The sequence below is a fragment of the Falco biarmicus genome, chromosome 4 (assembly GCF_023638135.1).
Source record: "Falco biarmicus isolate bFalBia1 chromosome 4, bFalBia1.pri, whole genome shotgun sequence".
Lineage (NCBI taxonomy): Eukaryota > Metazoa > Chordata > Aves > Falconiformes > Falconidae > Falco > Falco biarmicus.
This window is the reverse complement of record NC_079291.1, coordinates 86599495-86622166: the sequence shown is the minus strand read 5'-3', so window position 1 is coordinate 86622166 and position 22672 is coordinate 86599495. Positions and strand designations below refer to the sequence as shown.

At 45.4% G+C, this 22672-nt stretch overlaps 1 protein-coding gene and 1 long non-coding RNA gene across 3 annotated transcripts; one reads left to right on the top strand and one right to left on the bottom strand.

Annotated features, from left to right (window-relative positions):
* Positions 1-3292: 3292 nt before the first annotated feature.
* Positions 3293-5498, bottom strand: LOC130148182 (uncharacterized). The gene is made up of 3 exons (XR_008821490.1): positions 5329-5498; positions 5074-5267; positions 3293-4223 (listed from the first exon to the last, which is right to left on the bottom strand). It is a non-coding gene; the product is annotated as an uncharacterized LOC130148182 (long non-coding RNA).
* Positions 5499-5719: 221 nt separating this feature from the next.
* Positions 5720-21436, top strand: ZNF598 (zinc finger protein 598, E3 ubiquitin ligase). Of its 2 annotated transcripts, none has more exons than XM_056334410.1 (12): positions 5720-6004; positions 9098-9210; positions 10624-10753; positions 13029-13240; positions 13810-14027; positions 14756-14873; positions 15939-16120; positions 17355-17424; positions 18058-18821; positions 19819-19954; positions 20782-20926; positions 21051-21436. In XM_056334410.1, the coding sequence occupies exons 1-12, from the start codon at positions 5819-5821 to the stop codon at positions 21396-21398; spliced, it is 2622 nt and encodes an 873-aa protein (XP_056190385.1). In that variant the 5' UTR covers positions 5720-5818; the 3' UTR covers positions 21399-21436. The 2 variants fall into 2 exon arrangements, with proteins under 2 accessions (XP_056190385.1, XP_056190384.1); XM_056334409.1 differs by having other exon boundaries at positions 5722-6004; positions 17352-17424.
* Positions 21437-22672: the final 1236 nt, after the last annotated feature.

The following is a 22672-nucleotide window of genomic DNA, read 5'->3' as shown; positions in this document are numbered from 1 at the left end:
AGAAGTACAAGGCTACAAGAAGCCCAACGTCCCCGCTGACAGCATGCAATTCTCACTGCTGTTTATGATGGCCCTGTAGGTGTGAGATTGACATCCCCCTAAAATCTAGCAGCAGACAAAAAAAATCAAATTATTCAGAGCAGGGTGGTCAGGCTGGCAGGGCACCAAATGGAGAGTCGGGGGCTCCAAGCTGCACTCCCAAAGTTATCAATTATTGCCTATCTGACCTCTGCAGCTTCCTGAGCTGTAGCAGTGCTGAATATAGAAATGGGAATGAAAAGGTATCTTGTCATTTGAAAAGCACGCCCCGACCACCAGGCAGAACTTGCATTTGCTGAGTCTGACACCAGGCCAGGTTAGATGAAGTGAGGTTTGGTCACAACTCAGCTCCACAGATGCTCCCGAGGCTCCCACCCTGCCCCGGGCATCACGCAGTGCCCTTCTCTGCCTGCTCCGTCCTCTCCGATGTGCCCCAGTATGAGCTCTTCCCCCCATATGAAAACTGGACATGCCTGCTGCCGAGTTGCTTTGCCTCTGTCCGTTGATGTTAGCTCCTGTAATGTTATTTGAAAATCGAGCTCATCCTGTTCTGGGAATTTGCACATCGGCACTTCACCTTGAAAGCCTAATGCCGTTTCCTTCCCCCACTGTTCCTTTGAGTTCCCATCTAGGTACTGCGTTTTCTGTAAGCTGCACTTACCCTGCTCTCATCCTCCAACAAGCCGCTGCTAAAGAAAACTCTATCACCAAACTAATGTTTGTGAATGCCTTAAAATACAACTCTGCTTCCCAGCATGAATCTCTCTTTTGACTTTCAGGATCCTGCCCCTGTCCATTCATCCTCCTCCTCTTTAAGGAATCACTACTTTTCAGAAAAGCTTGTATCACTAAATTACGTTTTTTCACAAATAAAGATCTTGGAGGAAAATTCTCTCACCAAATCTGAAGTTGTGCAGAGTGTGCTGTGCCTGTTGACAGATCAAAGGACTGCAGTATGCGTATGCCTCTCCGCAACAGAACTTTTAAATAGAAAAACATCTTTTGGTTAAAAAAAATGGTGAACAACTAATGTGATTAATAATTGCAGACTGGGATATTTCTTAAATGCAGGAAAATAACAGACAGACTTCTTATCAGTCCCACAGGTAGGGCCGTTGGTATATTTGATCCAAAACCTCGTGAAAACCCTGACCCCGCTGTCCCCTGGGCAGTTTGAAATGGCACAAACTGGTCTGATTGCACACAGCAGCACAGTGATGGGAGGCCTCAGAGGAAAGGGGTGTGATATGTCTGGGACAAGCAACGCCGATCCTACAGCAGCCTAAAATGCTATTTTAAGCCTTAAACTCTGAACCATAAACTCCAGTCTCTAAAGACTATGAATGGTCAAGGCTGTAGATTTAAACACGCCCTTAAATGAGGTACTTGTGTGAAGCCACTGCTAATAAGAGGCGATCTGAGACTTACACGAAAAAAAAGAAGCCCTGAGAAAATTATCACTTTTAACAGAAACTTTGTCAAATGAAAGCAAATCTCACTATTACGCACGAAGTATCTTGGCTGCAAATGAACCGCATCCGCATCAAGCTGTGAACATGAAATTAATCTAAGGCATAACCTTTAGCTCTACACTTTGACAATATTTTAGTGCTGAACTATAAATATTTGATCTGTTGCTCTTCTGAGTGAAATGGATTTGTTGTGCTCATCTGCAGTTATCAATTATTCCAAAGTATATTTATTACTGGTTAAATGACTTAAAAAGTGCCTTTTTCTTCTGTTATTATGTGATATTTAGCAAGTAAATATGGAAATTAACTATCCCTAGCATCAATATTAACCCTTTATCTTGGGAAGAACACATTTCCTGTCTGACAACACGTAGAACTAAGTACCAACCAAGATATTTACAATACGCACTGGAGCCTAGTTAATTATATATGATCATATTTCTTTATGTTTTGGGGTCACGGTGCTAAGACCGAGCTTCCATTTACAATCACTAGAGAAATAAAACAGCATCCTTAAGTCATCAGCAATGAATGATTCAATCCATTGAAAGAGTATTATAAAAACCTCTTTGCACTGCAAAATAAATTAATCTAAACGCATGACTCACATACACCAGCAGGATGATTTTTCAGAATGACGATGAGTTGAAAACAGTCTTTGGTGAATAGTTTGAATATTGGCTTTTTAGCACTTCTTTGTTCTGCTTGTGGAAGGTGCAGACATGAGGGAAGCAGGAGTAGCTTGTGCAATGATATCGAAATGGCACAGAGGGATGGTGGTTTTTTGGCATTTTACACCTGTGGAAAGACCTGGCACATCACTGGAATTGCAGTGTTATAGACAGAGCTGCAGACTGCGGAACGTGGCTGTTCAGACCCGCTAGTGGGGGTAGCAAGAACAAGAGGCAGGAGTTAAGGAAATCCAACCTTTGCCGAAGGCTGCCTCAGTGGTGTGCCAGAGCTGGGGATCTGGGCCGGTTTGGGTTGTCATATGGCTGCTGGTAGAGGACAGGGCTGGATTGGGCCTCCCAGCCTGCAACTGGAAGGATTGATAACCTTACCCGGGTTTTGTTCCAAATAAATTTCCTGGATCTAGTTTAAAATTGACAACTCTGTGAAAGTGAGAAATCTGACTGCTGTGAGCTTTCACTGCTGATGGAAGTTTAGCTGCACCATGAAAGGACACGAAACCTGCTGAAGGTTTTCCCCTTCAGACACCAATTATAGCAAATACCATCTGAGAAGCAGAAAATGCCCCAGCTGACGAGCTGCCAGCGATCCTGCCTGCCTACAGCACCCTGGAAGACAGCCAGTGCTTCCTTTCACCTGGAACACCACGCATGCTGCTGGTGGGAAAAGCATGTTGGTACAAACACGCTTTGCAGGATCAGGTCCTCAGTGCTCCCGGGTGGGGAGAAAGCGGTGTCACCGGCCAGCTCCCACCTGCACAACTGAAATCTGAAAAGTACAAACTCCGGTTCTGCCCGGTCACTTTGTCACCACGTTCCTTGTGATGAGTAATGTCATTTTTGAGCCTAATTATGCAGGTATATTTATTACCCTATGCTTGGCCATAGCACTGGGGTACTTGCGTAATTTCACAGACGAGTGACACTTAAGACAGCACATTACTGTCAGCAGCCTCCATCTCATTTCATGCTAATTGCTCTCCAAAATTGTGTGATGCAGTTTTGACAAAAAAACATTTTCAACAGTATCATTAATTCGGGGAGGGGGGGAACATTTCCTGAAATAATTACAGCCAACATCCTCAGTCATTCCTAATTATTTAATAGAGCCCCACCCAAACACACTTTAATGTTGATTACCAGAAAGACATGTATTATCTACTCTGCTTTGAAGTATGATACACGGGTCTCTTCAGAAGAAAGCAAATATTACCTGTTGCAGCCGATGATCCAAAACATTGAAATACTTCATTTATCTGTTTTCCAAAATTCTTATCAAACCTATTATTTAATTTATTTTATGGCACAGATGTTTATGTTGGACAAGATAACACCATGATACATTTTAATTAACTTGCTATGTTTTATATGCCCCTCTGTTTTAAAATGATCACTTATGCCTCAAAGAAAACAAGAGCATCTTTAACTCAAATGACAAGGAATTCAGTGAAAAGAAAGCAATCTGAATGATAAGGATGCTGCTCATCTGATCTTCCACCTAGCCGTGATGCACACGAGTAGATCCTAGGAATTTACTGTATGTTTTAATGTGTAAATTAATGTGGTTTGTCTCCATTTTCCTTCCTAGAAAATTTAATTTGTTTTGAGATGTTTTGCCTTTAAGGGTTATCATATTATGCCAATGAGTAACCTGAGCACTGACCTGCTTCACTGAGGATGGTGTGTCCCAGAATCATTTTTCGATCATCCTCTTATACCAGCTCTACAGGTCACTGGAGACACCCATGAAAAACTGAGCCATTTTGTCATTTCTGGAACAGATGGAAGCTCTTGACTCAGGGGACAGGACTCCAGGAATGTTTGCCAAGTGGAGTGACGTGCCACTCATCTGGTGACACATATGATGATGTGGCGGAATGAGCACCTCATGCCAAGATCTTGGGCTTTCTTGAGACTTTTTGGGTAGATCTAGAAGCAGAAGTTCTATGTTTGACCAGGGATCTGCTCTGATTTTTCACACGTGGAAAGGGAAGCGACCCCACATCGGTCATTTAGTGAGAATCTGGGAGAAAAAAAAGGCAGAAGATCCTAAATTTTGAAAATCTTTCCGTCTCTTCCCCTGTGCTGTCCCCAGACAAGCTTTTATTCTTTTTTTCTTCCAGAGGTACATGGCTGCCGAGCCGGCATTAACGCTGCTCTCCATGCTCCTGGAGCACCCTCTTCTGTTTAAGGAGCTACAATTCTCATCTCCGAGCCCCAGCAACACACAGACCTCTAAAATACTAAATCAGCCTGCAAAGCAAGTGTGGGAACACACATTTCTTTGCCAGCCAACCAGGCATATCAATGATTAACTCTACTTTGCCTAACTCACTCTGAAACCCCGGACAGCTGTCACATGCTCTGATACTGAAAGCGTGAATCATGACCTGTAGCACAGAGACTTCTCTAACAGACTGTGCTCTTAACGTACCAATGCTGACAGAGCCCATTTGTGGTGCTGTTTTAATGGGTGCGACATCCTATTTTCCACAGCATTTCAAGTATGCTTCCCCCGCCCCCCACCCCTATCACACCTAGTTTACACAGGCTACCAGACAGTTGCGTTATAAAATCAGATCAAGAGGCAGAGCGGTGGGTCCGATACACCCATTGCGGGGCTGTTTGCACCGTCAGGGTGGGTGTTTGCCCCGAAAGATTCCCACATGTATCACCATCCCGCCACGTCCACAGATGGCAGGTCACGGCGCTGCCACATCTGCGAGACACCAACCCCACTGCACACGCAGCGGCCAGAACACCCTGTTCAGGGGAGAGCCTGTGCTGTGTGGCCTCAGAGCCCCCACTGTGGGGCTGAATGGTGTGCGGCAGCGCCCAAGGGTGCCAGGAATGGTCCTGGGGGGGCTACTCACTCCACAGCCGGGGGTGCAGGGGTAGTGGCCTGGGCCCCCCATCTCCCCACAGCTAGGGGTGCAGGGGTAGTGGCCAGGGCCCCCCATCTCCCCACAGCTGGGGGTGCGGGGGTAGCGGCCTGGGCCCCCCATCTCCCCACAGCTGGGGGTGCTGGGGTAGTGGCCTGGGTCCCTCATCTTCCCACACCCGGGGGCTCCCGCTGCCCCGGGGGCAGGCCCTGAGGTGACACAGCACAAGCCGCAGCCGCCCCGCACTGGGCCGGGTCGGTTGCCACCGGGCACGGGGCCGCCAAATGGCTCCCGCGGGCCGCCGCCACCTGAGGCAAGACGAGCGAGAGGCAGCTAGAGGGGCTCTGCCGCGGAGGCGCTTCGAGCAGCGCTTCTCCATGGCCAGCGGCCTGCAAGGGGAAGGCTAGCGCGGCGCGGCGCGGCGCGGGGCGGTGGGCGCTCTGGGCTGTTTTTCGACGGTCGGGCGCTGGAGGCCGCGGGGGTGACGTCAGGAGGAGTGGCGCTCTAGCGGCCGTGGGGGGGGTGATTAGGGGAGTGAGGCACCGCTCTAGGCAGAAACTCGGTGGTCGGTCAGCCAGACCGGCGCGACGCCGGGTAGCCGCGAGGGCGGGTCTCTATGGTCAGGAGCCGGGCGGAGAGTCGCGCGGCGGGCCGGGCGGCGCTCTAGGCCGCCTCTCGATGGTGCGGGCGGTTGCTAGGTGGTGCGGGGCCTAGGCCGCGGCGGGTCGGCGCCGCCATGGCCGCCTCGGCCTCCGGCGCGGCGGCGGGCCCCGCGGACGGGTCGTGCGTGCTGTGCTGCGGGGAGCTGGAGGTGGTGGCGCTGGGCCGCTGCGACCACCCCATCTGCTACCGCTGCTCGGTGCGGATGCGGGCGCTGTGCGGCGTGCGTTACTGCGCGGTGTGCCGGGAGGAGCTGGGCCAGGTGAGGCCGGGACCGGGCCCCCGCACCCGGCGAGCCCGGGGCGCTGCCCCCGCCCGGGACCGGGCTCTGTCAGCGGCCGACGGGGCTGGGCCGGGGCCGGCAGCCGTGGGGAGCGGGGCCGCGGGGCGGGGAGGCCTGGGGCTGGGCCGGGGCAGGGTCGGGCCGCGGAGCAGCTCGTGGAATCTGCTGAGTGGAGCCGCGGGGGGGACGGGCCCTCCCGGCCGGCAGCTCTCCGTGGGGGAGGGGGACGGACCCCCCCGGCAGCTCTCCGGGGTTATCTGCCCTCAGCTTCCCTCCCGGTGGCGCGACGGTTGGTCAGAGGAGGCAAGAGGCATATTGGAAACAAAATAAGAAGGAAATAGAATTTAAAGGGAATATTTTTTTGTTTGTTTGTTTGTTACATCAGCGGGGCTTGTTCTCCAGAGTATTACGTGATCTCGGATGACTCTATCGTCCTGCCGGATTCCTGACTTCATTTTAAGCATGGGGGAGAACATATTTTGTATTCTTTCAGGGCTCGCTCGTGCCTTGCGTGACAGCACCCTGCACTGCATTGGCCTCCCGTTCCTGTTAGCGTGAGCTGTCTGTTGGGCATATGCGTAAAAAGTAATTTCCCCTCAGTTATAACTTTTCTGATGGATTTCTGTTCTTCTTGCGGCCCGCTGGTGCGACAGCACGGGGCCCTGTGGCAGAGGTCGGGGGAAGCTGCTGTGGTGGCTGGGCTGTGTGGATGGAGCCAGGGTTCAGTGCGGTGTGAGCTGCGTGAAGCAAGGCTGCTGAAGGATATTTGTAAAAACTACTCTTCGTACATGAATTTGTTTGGCGGAACTGATGCAGAGAAAACCAAACTTTTTACAAGTAAAAGAATTGGTACTAGCACAGAATGAAATATACTGTGATGGTTTAGGAAATGAAATAAAACAGATAGGAGGGGGCTCTCCCCTTGGCGAAAGGAAAGCCCTCCCTGCCCACCCCAACTAAACTGTTTGCTTTGGCTGCTTTTCTTGTTGCTCATGTGATTTGAGGGACTTAAGATCTCTGGTTGTGTGCTGGAGATCCTCAGACCCTGTAGAGGCCAGAAGGGTTGCTGTGGTGTTTAGACTGAGCTTACTGGCACATGAGTAGCCTCTGTGTACAGAAAGATACTCTGTGAAAGTAATTTTATCTCTGATCATCCTCTGGGGAGCTGCTGTGCCACTTGTCTCATCTTAGGAAGAAGCAAGCTGAGATGTTGCTCTTCATCCTTAAACTTGCTTGTCTTAGGGTCACAGATGGACCGTTAATCTCAAGAGCTTTTAAATTGTGTAATAGTGCTTTATTATGCAGCTTGAACTTTGGTTCGTTCAGCCATCTTTCTCCCTCCTTTATTAACTGTTTAAAATGATCCTTTTATCATAATTGACTGAGAGGTCATTTTTAATGGCTGTGCTTCCCCCCCCCCCCCCAAGTGCCACTACAATACTGTTCTGTCTGTTCACCCGTCTGCCCCAAGGAAAGAAAAAAAGATACCAGGGTGCATAAATCACATCAAAACTGCCACTGAATGAACTGAACTTATATGTAGGACATAAACCTGGCCTCTTGATTTGCATAGCGTGTGTGGAATTAGCAGAGGCAAGTGTGACACTACCAAATCTCAGCTGGTGTCGAACAGAGTAGCGTAGACTGAACCGGTCAGTGTCACAGCAGAACATCCAAAGGAAATGTAACTATAAAGATGAGTGGCAGCCCAGGGCATGACGGAGGAGAAAGCAGGATATACTTGTTCTGGTAGTACATGCTTTCAGTGATGCATAATTGTCGCAGTGGAGTTAGGAAGGATTACTTGTTGACCTGTAAACTAACCGTGACGTATACTTGGACCAGGCTCCGAGGATTGTTGGTGTACTCATCGTGTGTGTGTGTGTGAGATTGATGTAATTTTCTACAGCAGTTCCAAGATCAGACTCCTGTGATAAAATCTACTTTTCAGCAATCCGTTCCTCTTCTTTAAAACTCACTCTGGCTGAAATTAAATGTCAATATGATTTCACTGAAACTTAAACTTGTGTTCTCTTTATTGTTAAGCTTGCTATTTCAGCAAGTTGAGTGCATTTTTTGTTTTGGTTAACTTAAAAGTAGCACAACTGTAAAGAAAGCTTTAAAAAACCCCACAAAACCAGACAAAAGACTTGTTCCATGGTATTTCACCCCAACAAGGGTAGAGGAGTGATTGAACAAGACTAAACTACATGTGTATTGTATAATTGAATGCTTTTATTAAGGTTGTATTTCTGGATTTATAATGGTTACTGTAAGAACTGAAAGACACTTACTATATTTGTGTCTCAGCCTTTCTCGGCTGGTGCAGGTGACTCCAGCTGTTTCACAAATGTTGCTGCTACCCCAGCAGTTCCCAGATGGGGAACACGTGCTGGAGCAGAGCGGTGGTAGGTGGCTCCTGAGGAAGGATGTGATAACGTGAACGGCTGCAGCATGAGACCCAAGCTGCCAGGTGGTCAGCGGCAGCAGCTGTGAGCAAGCAGGTTCCCTTAGAAGGGGTATGTGGTACACATCATTTGGGAGACGATGTAGCATCATGTTTCTTGCTTTCCTGGTAGTTAAGGAGAGAAGAAACAGTGGTTTCCCAGTCAGACTCTTGACTAATGTTGCTTTTTGCTTACAGACTGTAGGTTTCTGTGTGATCTACCAGGAGTTAGGAGGGAGCCAAGTGCATGACCGGCGTTTGCTGCAGAAGAGGTTGAATTGGCTGGGAGTATTTACTCTCAGCACAGCTGTGGTAGCAAAACATACCATAAAAGAGTTTCCTAATCTAGTTCAAAATCCAAAGACCAGGCTAGTCCAATCCACCTTCATCTGAGCTGGCTCACTTGTTGGAAGCTGATAAGAAGTCACAGTGGCATTGCTGACAGTTGGGCGGGCAGTAACCGGGAGTGGGTGGGGGTGGTGATGAGCAGCTGGGGCTGGTACAATCCAAGCTTCAGGCTATGGTGAGTTCCCTGGCAAAATTTGTGTTGAGGAGTTTAGCTGGAATCCCAAGGACTGTGCAGCCTGAGTGTGCTTTTGCTGATTCTTATGTTGTGTTGCCTGCAGGTTGTCTTCGGACGGAAGCTTACATCTTTCTCAACAATAGCACTTAACCAGTTGCAGCATGAGAAGAAATACGACATTTATTTTACGGATGGAGATGTTTATGCACTGTACAGGTAAGTACTGGAATCCTTTCTGGAACATGCCCCTAAAGCAGGTTGTTCTTATCTGCGTTGTGTGGCAGGAAATGCGTGCTTTAATAGAACAGTGTGGTTTTCTGCGTCCATTAGTCATCGCGCGGTGCAGGTGGCATTGGTAGGGTGAGAGGCAGGAGCAGCGCGGCTGGTGTGAGCGCTCAGTACCACGGCTGACAAAGGGAGCAGCTCCTCGAGGCTGGAGTGTTAGATTCACGGACACATAACCCAAAAGTGTTGCTCTGTCAATACAAGTTGCTTTTTGCTTCTTTAGCAACAGCGGGCTTGCTGGAAGGCTTTTGGTTCCTTGTGTGGCCACTGTGGAAATTGGTAAAGACTGAATTACTATTATAATTGTATTTATTGCTGTGCTGCATAAGGACTAATCAAAACCAATCGTACCAAATATTGTGTGAAAAGAAGAGCAACCTTGTCTGCCTACAAAGACCTTAATTCTAAATGGGAGAGAAAATGAAGTAAAAAAAACAATGCAGGGTAAAAGAATGTGGCATCAGCATCATGTTCTGAAAATATTTTTCATAATGTGCTTAATTGGGACGCTTTAAGATAATTAAAAGCACTTAAAACGAAAAAAAAGTGAAAAAACATGAAACCATGCAGATAGCAGTACCTTTTCCTTGGAGAATTGTGCTTTTTATCCAGCCTGATTTGGGCTAAGAGTGTAGCTTTGCTGATACATTTACAGTTTTGCATGACTTCATATTGATGGAATTGGGCAATGGGTTTAGGGAGCAGAATCGGTTGGAAGCATGTTCTGATTAATTACACACTAGGTCTGGGAATTGCTTTTGATGATACGATTTCTGGAGAGTTGCTGAGATTACAGTTCCATGAGCAACAATCAAGTGTGAGGGAATGGGGTCTCCCACTGAGACTAGTGCTCTTTCAGCTCTTTTTTTTTTTTTTGGGGGGGGGGGGGGGAACCTTGTGGGTTTTCGGTTGGGTTGTTCTTTTTTTTTCCCCTCCTCCTTTTCTATTCCAGTTCTTTCTCTCCCCACTGTATTCTTCAGTTTCCGACAGTAGAAAGTGTAATTAAATTGGAAGTGAATGTTGCAGATACCAGCTGAATCTTCAATAAGCAAGGGGTTTGTTGCATGGGTGTGTTACAGTCCACTCTGAATTTTATAGTGGCAGTGTATTACTACCACTGTGACTGTTCAGATCTTACAGCTGAAGTCTTTGCATAATTCGGTTTTGTTCTGTTCCTGACATAAGACAAAGTATTCTTGGAATAAGCAGGACGCTAACCTCATTACACATTGCTGGAGGAGCTATAAAAATGCAGCCTTCTGCCACTGATTTGTTTTTTGGTAACGGTATTGGGTTCGTGAGAGGAAATCAGATAATTTTTAGGAAATCTTTCTTGTTCTTTAGGAAGCTGCTGCAGCATGAATGCTCTTTGTGTCCAGATCTGAAGCCATTCAACACCTTTGCAGACCTGGAACAGCACATGAGGAAGCAGCATGAACTCTTCTGTTGCAAACTCTGTGTTAAACACTTAAAGGTGAGCTAGTTCTATGTTTTAATGTGTGGGAAGGAGAGGTGCTTCCTTGCGTGACCTACCAGAGTACCTGGGGAGGTTGGAAGAAGAGGGTAGCTGAACAGCACTGATTCATTTTTTTAAGTTTCCTCTGTCTGCCAGAGGACTGAGGCCAGTTCCTTTGTTTTAAATCTCTCTTCTTCCATAAACTGATTAATGAAGAAGGCCTGGAGGTTCTCGGTGGATTACATTTTAAAATTAAACCCAACCATATTAATAACCTTCTAATGTTAGCTGCTTTGCCGCAGCATGTGTGAATGTCAAACCCTAACTGATAGCCAGTTAATCCTGAGCCACAGGCAGACTTTGTTACAACTGTAAGGGTAGAAATTTGATGTCTATTAAGACTTATACTCGTAATGACTTCACAAGCTAAAACTGTAACTTAAGAAAATATTTGGTGCCAGCTCAGAAAGCAGAATGCATCATGGAGTGATGCATATATTTCTCAGATTAGAGTCAACGTAGCATATACAGTTGGTTCATGTACAGGATGATAATCTATCTTGCTCGTTTAATGAAATATAATTATATTTCATTATCTTGTTTATTTGTTCAGAGCAAATTTCCTGTATCTTGTTGACTTGATTGGAAAATGAAACTTACTGTTGCCTGCAATTGAAGTCTGCTGTGTTTGATGTACACGCGTAGGATGTGACATGGGGCTGTTTTAAAATGTATTTTACAACCTACTAAAGATTAAAAAGTTACTGGAAAGCTGAGTTGTCTGTGTCTGAAAAGGTGATGTGTAGTAAGCTCAAAACTATTTAGCATCACCATCCTCATCCTTTATTATTTCTTTTAATCTCACCCAAGTTTTCACTTAAGGGCTGGTGTTAGGTGATGTTTTTTCATGGTTTGAAAGTCAGAATTCCACCCTTCCCTAGAGCTAGAGTGGGTTTTGTATTTCCAAATTGTACATCGGACAAAATTAGCAGCTACTGTTAAATGAACTCTGGGACTGTGAACCCCTGTGTCTAATAGTTGTCAGCATTCCTTACTGTTGTAGGAGGGAATTTAATGCATGAACGCATATTTTTAGAACTCATTACACATGGTTTTGTATGTGTGTGTGTTTACTCTGAAACCAATTAAATATCAAATCAGAGAAACGCATTTCTTCTGTGGCGCCACAGTTGGTTTGTGCCAACTGAACTGTAGCTTACTGCCAAAAGGGACAGGCTGCAGAAGTGATCAGGTTGATCTGAATGAATGCTAATACATTGATTTGGGGTTGGTTTTGGTTTGGGTTTTTTTTTTTGCAGGGTTAGCTTTCAGTGAACTGGTTTGACTCTTTCCTGTGGTTGTGGAATCGCTAGAGCTAATGCAAGGGAAATGGTCAGAGGAGGGAAAGACCGCTTCTTTTGGTTGCAGTGTCCTTTGAGCTCTGGTGAAGACGTGTTTCCATGGTCAGCTGCAGTAGCTAGCACGAAGGGGACTTGTTTGTCATTGTCTGTCCCAGAGTATTCATGAATCATAGTAGAACTTGTTGGCTTTTAATTTCAGAATATTGCAGAGACTTTTATTTCACTGAAAAAAGCTCCATGTTACTATTACCCACTGCAAAAAAGTTTTTACACTTGCAGAAGCTTCAGTCTGTAGCTAAGCCAGATGAACCTTTTCCCAGAACAAGTTAACAGTCCCTGTCTAGGTGTAAAATAAAGGTTATTCTGTTCTCCAGACTGTGTTAACCTTTTTGGAGTCTTCAGAACCCTACCCACCAAAACAACTTATGTCTTAGTAGGGACAGAAGATTGGCTTATAATACGAAATTTGTTCACTGAACTGTATCCTTTGTATGTGGCTATCTTGGGGTAGTTGCTAGCTGAGGGAAGTAAAACAGCTTGCTTCTGGTTTACATGGGTTTTTTTTTAGTTCCAAGTATGCAAAGTACTGTATGTTCATACATATATATTTAGGATTTTTTTCCCCACCAGAGATTATAATTTAAAGTTTGTTGCATTACGTTAATAGAAAGAAAAAAAAAAGTGAAAGGGAAGAAGGTGAATTAGATCTGTTTCCAATGTTCAAGCTGAGTGAAATGCAAGTTAGATTTAATTTGGATCTTTTACTTGAATTTTGTTTCCTATTCACTGAAAATTTTAGGTGTCGATTGTCAAATTGCATCTTTCTGAAGCAAATCTTCCACTCCTACAAATGAACAAGTTGTGTACAACCCAATTTATTCCATTTTGCCCTCTGTCCACAATAATTAATACATGTGTTTATATCTCTTCAGATTTTTACTTATGAACGGAAATGGTATTCTCGTAAGGACCTTGCCCGTCATCGAATCCATGGAGATCCAGATGACACATCTCATCGTGGGCATCCCTTGTGTAAATTTTGTGATGAGCGTTATTTGGATAATGATGAGTTACTGAAACACTTAAGACGAGATCATTATTTTTGTCATTTCTGTGACTCCGATGGTGCTCAGGAATATTACAGGTTTGTGCAAGCAGTTTATTCCTTTTTCTGTAGCTTAAATTTTGAGGGAAAGTTGCTTGGGTCTGCTTTGAATTTTGGGGAAAGTAGTGCTCAAAGACACTGCAAGAATATGAGCAGGTTGGCTGCAGTCTCTCTTGTTCCTCAAACCACTAGCTGAGGTAATCACTTTCTGTCTAGTTCATGTTTTAAAGTTCTCTTCATTAGTGTTAAACGTTAAAAGGTACATTTTGCTGCATGACAGCAGGTGTCTGCAGCTGCCTAGTGTGTCAACTCTACTGCTCCAAAATTAATGTGCAAAGCAGATAAAGTCAATTTTCTTATATTAAATACATGCCTTATGTCCAGCTGGATGTGGTGAGTGTCAACCAGTAGGTTTAGTTTAACATCTGGGATCATGCATGAAGGTCTGTGTTGACTGCACACAAGTGGTTTCAGCTGGAAAGCTTGCTTGGGGATAAAGAAAGAATCAACTGCCTAGGCTCGTCTTCTCTTCATCTTGGAAAAGTAGCCATATGCTGTTAGCAAAATACGCCGGGAAGGTTGCAGCTCAGACTCTTGTCTCTTTCCAGTGATTATGAATACCTTCGTGAACACTTCCGTGAAAAGCACTTCCTTTGTGAAGAGGGACGGTGCAGCACAGAACAGTTTACCCACGCGTTCCACACGGAAATAGACTATAAAGCACACAAAACAGCCTGCCACAGCAAGAACAGGGCGGAGGCCAGGCAGAACCGGCAGATAGACCTTCAGTTTAACTATGCTCCGAGGCACCAGAGGAGGAGTGAGGGTAAGTGTGGCTGGGCAAGGAGGTGGGCAGACACATACTCGTTCTTACTGCTCTGAGGACTTTCAGGAGTACCTGGTGAACATTTCCTAGCCAGGAAGAAATTCTTTACATGGAGGGCGAGCAAACCCTAGAACAGGACCCTGAGAGGTTGTGGAGTTTGTCCTCGAAGGTAACCAGAACTCGACCAGACAGGGCCCTGGGCAACCTGAAGCAGTTTCAGAGTTGGCCCCGCTTTGAGTGCGGCGATGGAGCAGACAACATCCAGAGGTCTCTTTCTGCCTAAATTGTTCTACAGGTGTTCCCCTCATGCGTGGATTTAATGGTGATATATAACTTTTAGGAAAACTGCTGGTTTTCCTCCAACTTGTAATTACAGTTAATAGAAACCGGTGATGGGTATAGACCATGAGACCAGAGCAGCATATCCGCTTAGGGGTGCAGAGATCGACATACGTATGAACTTCTCTTCCGTGTGGAACTGTACGTAGAGAGATCTCTGCATAAAACCAGAATTACTCAAACCTCATGTCACAGGTTACAATACATGGAATTTATACTGCAAAATACATTTTAGTGTAGCAACCCTGAAGGTTATACAGACTACTTAATCATCAGAAATAAATTAAGATAGATTTATTTGTACTAGAATATTTTTGCTTTCTTCAGGCATAGTGTGATACCCAGATTACAGAAATATCTGAGAGTGATCAACCATCCCTCCTGTTTAGGTGTTATAGGTGGAGAGGACTATGAAGAAGTTGACAGGTATAACAGGCAAGGGAGGTCAGGCAGAGTGAGCGGCCGAGGAAGTCAGCAAAACAGAAGAGGCAGCTGGAGATACAAGAGGTGAGTAGCACAATATTTTGTGGATTTTTATTGCTGTTTAGTGTTGTGTTTTTCACTTGCCAATTAACACTGTTTTGGTGGACCAGTAGGAAGGAATTTGGTACAAAATTTGGAAGCCACCGTAGTGAACCCTTAGTTGAGAGTAGAACTAGCTTTCGGTCTAAGCCTGTGTGCTGACTACATGCTTGGTCAAAGTGAAATTGTTTTGTGCGAAGTTTCAGCTCTCTGGAGTTGACACAGGAAGCAAACAGTGTAATCTGCAACTTGTGGGTTAAATGAACTCAGAATCCTAAATTGATTTCAGCAACTGTTTCTATGCTAACTTTTCTAAATAGGATGTTCTGAAGGAAGTGGCAAGTCTTTGCAGGTTTAATGGACTTTTTGGTCTGGGTAATCGTGATGTTCCTATTCTAAGGACCATGCTTTTCATTGAACTAACAGATCTCTCTGTGGCCAGACTGAGTGCTTTGGAAAAAGAAGAGGGTTAAGTATTGAAATGAAATTTTGCATTTATATGTTTCGTCATCCACACAAGACCTGAGTGCTTTATACATACTGCACATCTATTTTTCTTCTTTTTCTCACTGGACGATCAGCCGGTTCATTACTGGTGATTTCACTGGGGGAAAACGTCCATCTCTAAACACTTCTATGTTGGTGTCGCATGTGGATCGTGCATGTGTTGAGAGTTTGTGACAAACCATGTTCCAAAGAATTACTGTGGCCTACAAGTATGATTTCATACGTTTGAAAATGAATGGGAGAGACAGGTGTCCCCATGCATCCTTGGTACTGTCTCTCCCAGTTCAGCCCGGTTTCTCCTGGGGCCTGGATTGTTATTACCACCTGTAGAACTTTCAAATCCAGGGGGTGAATGTTGCCTGTCTCACCAGCCGGCCCCAGGGTGTGTTGGAGCAGTGGGTTTGTTTTAGCCTTCTCAGCCGGTGGCATCACAAGATCAGGGACAGTCATCGGAGCTGACACGGGAGAGGTGAGAGCTGGAGCGAGACAAATCTGCTCAGTAATCCTTACTGTTTAACCGAGAAAATCTGTCCTGTCCTGTAGGGAAGAAGAAGACAGAGATGTTGCAGCAGCAGTCAGGGCGTCTGTAGCAGCTAAACGGCAAGAAGAGAAAAAACGGGTAGAAGACAAAGAGGAGAGCAGCAGTAGAGGTAAAAAGGACGACTTGAGGGATTCTGAAGTGCTCAGCTCCAAACGTGTGCCAAAGTCTTCAAATGATACTGCAGGTTAGTGTTGAGCGCGTTCTGCAGCTGCAGGGAGGCAGTGTGGGGCTGGAGATCAGCCTGGCGAAAGAGGGAGTCGTCAGGCGTTGTTCTCGGAATCTGGTGGACATGGATAGGGCTGCTCGGAATCTCAGTCCAGCAACAGGGATTTTCAGTGAAATGTGCTCTGGGGTTCCTGCAGCAGGTTATACTTGAAATGGAGCTGGGTAGAAATATCAAATGCAATTAATATATGACGGTATGTGTGATGTTCCATCCAAGTCAATATAATCTAAGAATGGGCCATTTCCTACTCTAACGTGCAAGAACTGATTTATTGGGATGCTCTAGCTGAATTTCCCCTTTTTTTGAGAACATTTCCAGTAAGATGAAAGCAAACCTTTAACTGTTTTGACCCAGGTCCAATTTGGGTCAAATAAATATGACTTAACTGTGTTTAACATTACCGTTGCTCCAAATCCATTTTCCACTGTTTTAATTGCTCCTGCAACAGGATTTCCACTTAAAGATCATATGCTTTCATGATGAACCAAGAGCTGCTGAGAGCTCTGCTTAATGGTACAGTTCACTTGGGGGTGACAGGCAAGGTTATCTCCCCCAGCTTTTGCTGCATGTATGTCAAAGCTGTTATCAATCTGTCCCTGAACTCCTGCAGTCCACAGCGCAGGATTTGGATTTTAGGGCACATCTACACTGGGAATGAGTTACGTTCTGATGTAAACCAACTGCAGAACTAATTGCAGAGCAGCTTGGGCATCTGCGCAGCAGAGGTGTGATGGACTGCTTGGAGGAGCAGCTTTCCAAACGAAGCAGCATTAGCATATGTCAGTTGTGGAGCGCTGAGGCTCTGATGAGCATCCTGACCCTGGGCAGGCTGTGGAGGGCTAACCTGGTATAAGCATGGAGCAGATTGCTGGGGGTATTGGCATCTCAGTCTCTAAAGGGTTCCCTCACAAAGTACTTCTCAACCAATGTTTTGCTCGTGTTAATTGTCATGAATTTCCTGTATGCTGCAGCCAGTATACGGTGACATAATGGTGAAAGCAGTAGTGGAAGGAAATAGCGATGCATGGATTTAAATTGTTCTTTTGGAATGTCACACTTAATGACGTCATCAGCTGCTGAAAATAGGACTTGTTAATGCTGCTGTCATGTTCAGTGATAGCTTCTACCCTGAAATAAATGGATTTTAGTTGAAAACATTTCTTTGCTCTTTTTGTCAATATTCCAAAAGAAGCAGCTGCTAATGGTGCTTTAAGCCAAGATGACTTTCCAGCAATTGGTTCGGCAGCAGGACCTCTACAAGGGTAAGTTTGTGCAAGGCTGCCGCGATGAGAAAGCAGATTTAGAAACTTAAGTTCTGCATGTCTGGAGAAAATAATTTTACAGATCACTTAAGCTATAAATGCTTCCCCCCTGCCCTGGTCCCCTTCTGCCTCGAGCTGTTTCTGTGCTGGTCACCTGCATGAACAGCATCGGTTGTTGCTTCAGTTCATGGCTTGATCTTTTGGTGGTGCGATTTCAGGGGAATTCTCAAGATTTTGTGTTCCAGCCACTTTAACTCGATAGCTTATCTTGAAGAAGCTGTATGCTGAGAGTTTTAAAATTCATCATCTCCTGAAATTGGTGATGATTAGAATAGCGTCTTTGCAGGCTGTGGCAGCTCAAATGTGCCTGTGTGTCCAGCTCTGGTCGAGGTGAGATGTGCTGAGGCAGTGCGGATACCTCAGCAAGGCTAGTGTGACTTCTTTGAGGGTACTGATCTAGACGCGGTTTATAAGCTTGAATGCATTTGCATCCTGTTAACAGTGGGTCAGTTGTGCCACCCGAAGGGATAGTTTGAGGAAGAATGCAGACAGGTGCGGAGCTTATTCTGCCTGTTGGAGTTGTGCTGCCTCTGCAGCACTGGTATAATGGGATGTACTTTTCCTTTCTTACAGCTCTGCCCAGCTAGCAGTGGTTAAGCTTAAAGAAGAAGATTTCCCAAGCTTGTCATCCTCTGCAGCACCCACCATCTCTTCTGGGATGTCTTTGACGTACACAGCGACTGCAAAGAAAACAGCCTTCCAAGAGGAGGATTTTCCAGCTCTGGTGTCCAAAATGAGGCCTAACAATAAAACAGTAACTAACATCACATCTGCATGGAACAATGGTTCCAGCAAAAATGTGGTCAAAGCCATTAGCAACCCCTGTGTAAACCAGATAGCCAAAAAGCCACCCTCCTTGAATAGCACTAAAGGAAATAAGAAGAGCAATAAACTCTCTCATTCAGACGATGAAGACAGCGGTAGTGGCTTGACAACCCAGGAGATCAGAAATGCACCGACGATGTTTGATGTGTCGTCCTTGCTGGCAGCTTCTACCTCACAAACTTTTACGAAAGTGAGCAAGAAAAAGAAGATGGGGGTTGAGAAGCAGAGACCGTCATCCCCACGCCTGTTACAAGAGACATCGTTCCCCAGGTCATCGACTGAAAAGCTGCCAGAAGCAGAGCAGACATCAAATGCATCCTCTGCTCTTCACGCCCCTGACAGATCCGCAGCTGTCATGAATGGTCATTCGGAAAAATCATTAGCAATCTGTAGTACACCCAAAGAGCCCCCTGGCCTTAAAAAGCCCACAGTGACTAACAAATGCCCTTTACCTCAGGAAGACTTCCCAGCTCTTGGGAGCTCAGGATCAGCTAGAATGCCCCCGCCACCAGGTAGGCGCTGCAGGGCACGGCCAGCTTTGCTGGGAGGTAGCTTAGAGAAGTGTGGCACGGAGATGAGATGTGTAAATGGCTCCTTCTGGCTGTTACATGAGTAGCAGTTCTGCCACCACGTTCTAGGTTAGGCTTTGAAGTTGAAAAAGGTAGTTAGGGTGAGGTAGGTGGGCTTGAATGTCCTCTGTAAATCATGGCTGAAGCGGTGGCTGTGTTGGGATACCTCTGCTCCATGCAGCTGCAGGTCTCTGCCTTCTGAGGGTGGCTCACATGAGCAGCTGATATTTACCTTTTGCTGCTTTTCTGATGAGTCACTGCCGACACAAATATGTGCTTTAAGATCTAGTTAGGAAGACCCTGCAGGCAAAGGGAATCTCTAGCTGCAACCTGTGCCTGCTGGGACTTGTCGGTTGGCTCGCTTGGTCATTTCCCTTCTGTGTTTGCACAGATTTAACGCCCTTGCTTTTAGCAGTGCCGTAATCTTGTAAAACTGGAGTAACATAGCAACAAACTGTGACTTACAGTGGCTTTAATGAAAGTCTGTACCGCATCAGGAGATGCTTGCGTAGCTGTTTCATTCTGTGCTGCTCTGCAGATACTGCTAGGTGGAGTATGCTAGAATGTGTGATGTCTAGTGCTGTTGTGACTTCTGGAGCGATTTCTGTTTGCTTTAATAATGTAAAAGTGTGGTTTTCATCATGAGTGGGTTTTTAAAACACAGTTTTCTATTGAAAAAGTACGTTAATAATTAAAGCACTTTCTCTGTAGAGTAACATCAGCCGCTATGAAGTGCTTCTTGATCTGACTGCTAAGGCAATAGATTCTACCTTTCTAATTTTTGGGGTTTTTTCCAATATAGTGATGTCTGTGCTGCTGACTCCTACTTCTTAGTGCTTCTGGAGAGTACGTCAGACCACTAGCGTTAATTTTAGAGAGTGGTATGTGGGTGCCACAGATACATGCTCTAACTTCCTGCCCGTTCTCTGCTTCCATTTAGGCTTTAACACTGTGGTGCTATTAAAGAGTCCTCCGCCACCTCCGGGACTGTCGGTGCCTGTTAGTAAACCCCCTCCAGGTTTTGCTGTTATTCCATCCACCAATATCTCTGAACCTGTCACTACATCTTTGAAAGAGTAAGTAAAATCCTTTGAATTAAGAGTTACTTTACATCGCGGTTATGTCATACGGGCTTCAAACAACACATGAAATACTCGGAGGATTACTCTAAACAGGTGCTGCCGCAGAGGCCAGCCACTTGATGGTTGCCGTTGGGGAGTTGGCTCCCTGGCTGTTGTGGGCTGGATTCAGGCGAGCTGTGTAAAAAGCACAAGTGTTGTGTGAATACAAGGCCAAGGAAATGAAAACCTGCGTACTGTGGCAGCTCAGACTTTTGTCTTTTCTAGATTTATTTGAAAATCTGGAGCTTCAACATATTCCTTAACCTTTCCATTGATTCTGAGTCCCAGAAGCAAGGTGTTGAACTGTGTTTTCCTTGGTGACCTCTAAATGCCTTCATTGGTCTGATCTTTCCAGCAGTTGGTCTCTGGCCAGGGCCCTTCTGGGCTAGAGAGATGACTGTATGGGAAAAGGGGAGGGGAAAACTTGTGTAAGTTTAATACAGACATCTATATTAGTCAGGTGCGGTCTTTGTTGCTCATGTCTTGGTTGTTTTTTTTTTCTTTCGTGACACTAGCTTACAAAACAGCTAGTCAAGACTATGTTAGGCTTGTGTTTTAAATATTCTGTCTAGGTAAAGCTGGAATACAATAGAGTAATCCCACAGGACACTTTTCATCATCCTGTCAAGATTGCTGTGTGCTACTTACAGTAATTGCATGTGTAGTTGGGTGGAGAAAGGGAGCGCATCCTGTAGAAGAGAATAGCCATGTAAGATGTATCCCGCAGCGTCTTTGTGCAGCACGAACCAATGTCAGAGGCATTTTTGGTCTTTTCAATGCAGGCCAAAATCCTGTCACGGATCGTACTTGATACCTGAAAACTTTCAGCAAAGGAACATTCAGCTAATACAATCCATTAAAGAATTCCTTCAAAGTGATGAGTCCAAGTTCAATAAATTTAAAACTCATTCTGGGCAATTCAGACAGGTGAGTGGGCAAGAACCTTTGGGTTCCCAAAACCGTCCTCTCCTGGAGAAAGTGAGTCCCGGTGGGATTTTTCCACTCCCCCACCCCACCCCCTCTAACTATTCCAATTCTCTTTTCACTGAAGGGTCTGATTTCTGCAGCACAGTATTATAAAAGTTGCCGAGAACTGCTTGGAGATAACTTCAAGAAAATTTTTAACGAGTTGTTGGTGTTGTTGCCGGACACAGTTAAGCAACAAGAACTGCTTTCTGCTCACAATGATTTCAGAATCAAAGAAAAACAAAGCTCAAACAAACCCAAAAAGAACAAAAAGAACGTTTGGCAGACGGACTCCAACTCTGATCTCGACTGCTGTATCTGCCCAACGTGTAAGCAAGTACTAACTCAGCAGGACGTTGTCACCCATAAAGCTTTGCATATTGAGGATGAGGAGTTCCCTTCCTTACAAGCAATCAGCAGAATCATCAGTTAGCTTTCCTGAAAACCAATAAACCAGTTTCTGTCTATGAATATGCACTTTTTGGAATGAGGTTTGGCAGTGTAGTGTGTCTGAGAGCCGGTGCCAGTTGAATAGTCATATGCAGGTAATGTAGAGAGCCCTCTCAGTGCTGTTCATAAATACCGTGCAAAGGGATCGCTGGACTGCGCCGTAGCTAATTAACATCCAAAGTCTGAGCTTCCGAAATGCCTGAGTAGAATTAGGCTGAAATCGCAGGGTGGGCGGGCAGGGGGCCACCTTTCTCCTGTAACATGCAATAGCTGAGAAAATACTTTCTGATCTGATGACTGACAGGGGACACAATAGGGAAATAAGCATCTGGTTTGGGGGTTTTCTTTCTTTTTTGGGGGGGTGGGGGAAGATTATGAATCACTGAAATGAGTGGAAGCAAAAGTGGCTTCCTTTATAATCTGATACTTTTTTTTTTGTGCTATTTCTGAGGCCACAAAGATCATGGTAGTCAGGGGTACGAAAGTGCAGGAAAGGAAAAGATGCTACTGGCTGGTGAGTCAGACCGTTACTGCGTGTCTGTAAACACTGGGCTGCTCACACAGCAAAGAATATTCCTGTCTGAAAACAAAATTAATTCTCCTACTTGAAGAATTGGACTGATCTGTGCAGTTACTGGAACGTGAGATTTAAACTTGCCTCTGACCTTTTATGTAACATGTTCTTTAAAGAAACTTATTTTGTAGCACTGCATGTAGAATAATAACATTAAGGCTTTACTTTCCGTAAAGCACACTTCACAGTAATTTTATTTAATGACTGCCATGTTTCTAATTTCTTGGATGTACTAATGGTGGTAGCTCCAACCAACAGCATATTTGGGACATTAAATGCTGCTGATCACTGATGATGTTTATCTGCAGTGCCTTTAAGTGCATTTATCTGTTTACAGTGGTCTGCACTAACAAGGATAACTTGTTCAGACTGTACGGAGTGATGCCTCCTGTACCTCCCTTGGTAATACCGGTTTGAAGTAGCTTTGCGTTGTGTTGCTTGGCATCTTGGAATTCCACCTCTCGGAGACACGAGGGGAATCCGTTCATCGGTTGAAGTAACTCCTCCAGCAGCAGCTGTGACGTGGTGGAGTGACAGGAGCCCTCCCTGCAGCGCACTTTCGTGGCTGTAATTCAGCATTTGATTCTCTCCCATCCTGGCAGACCAGGTTTAGTTATTTTTAACACGTAGGGATAAAGTTGAAATTAATTTATGTAATTTCTAGTGACAAAACACTGCTTTTA

What these genes read in the sequence shown, in the direction of transcription:
- ZNF598 (XM_056334409.1), top strand. Translation starts at nt 5,819, where the DNA reads ATGGCCGCCTCGGCCTCCGGCGCGGCGGCGGGCCCCGCGGACGGGTCG. An exon ending in GGTGCTCAGGAATATTACAG is followed by an intron (nt 13,241 to 13,809) that starts GTTTGTGCAAGC and finishes GTCTCTTTCCAG; the next exon opens with TGATTATGAATACCTTCGTG. An exon ending in GGCAGCTGGAGATACAAGAG is followed by an intron (nt 14,874 to 15,938) that starts GTGAGTAGCACA and finishes CCTGTCCTGTAG; the next exon opens with GGAAGAAGAAGACAGAGATG.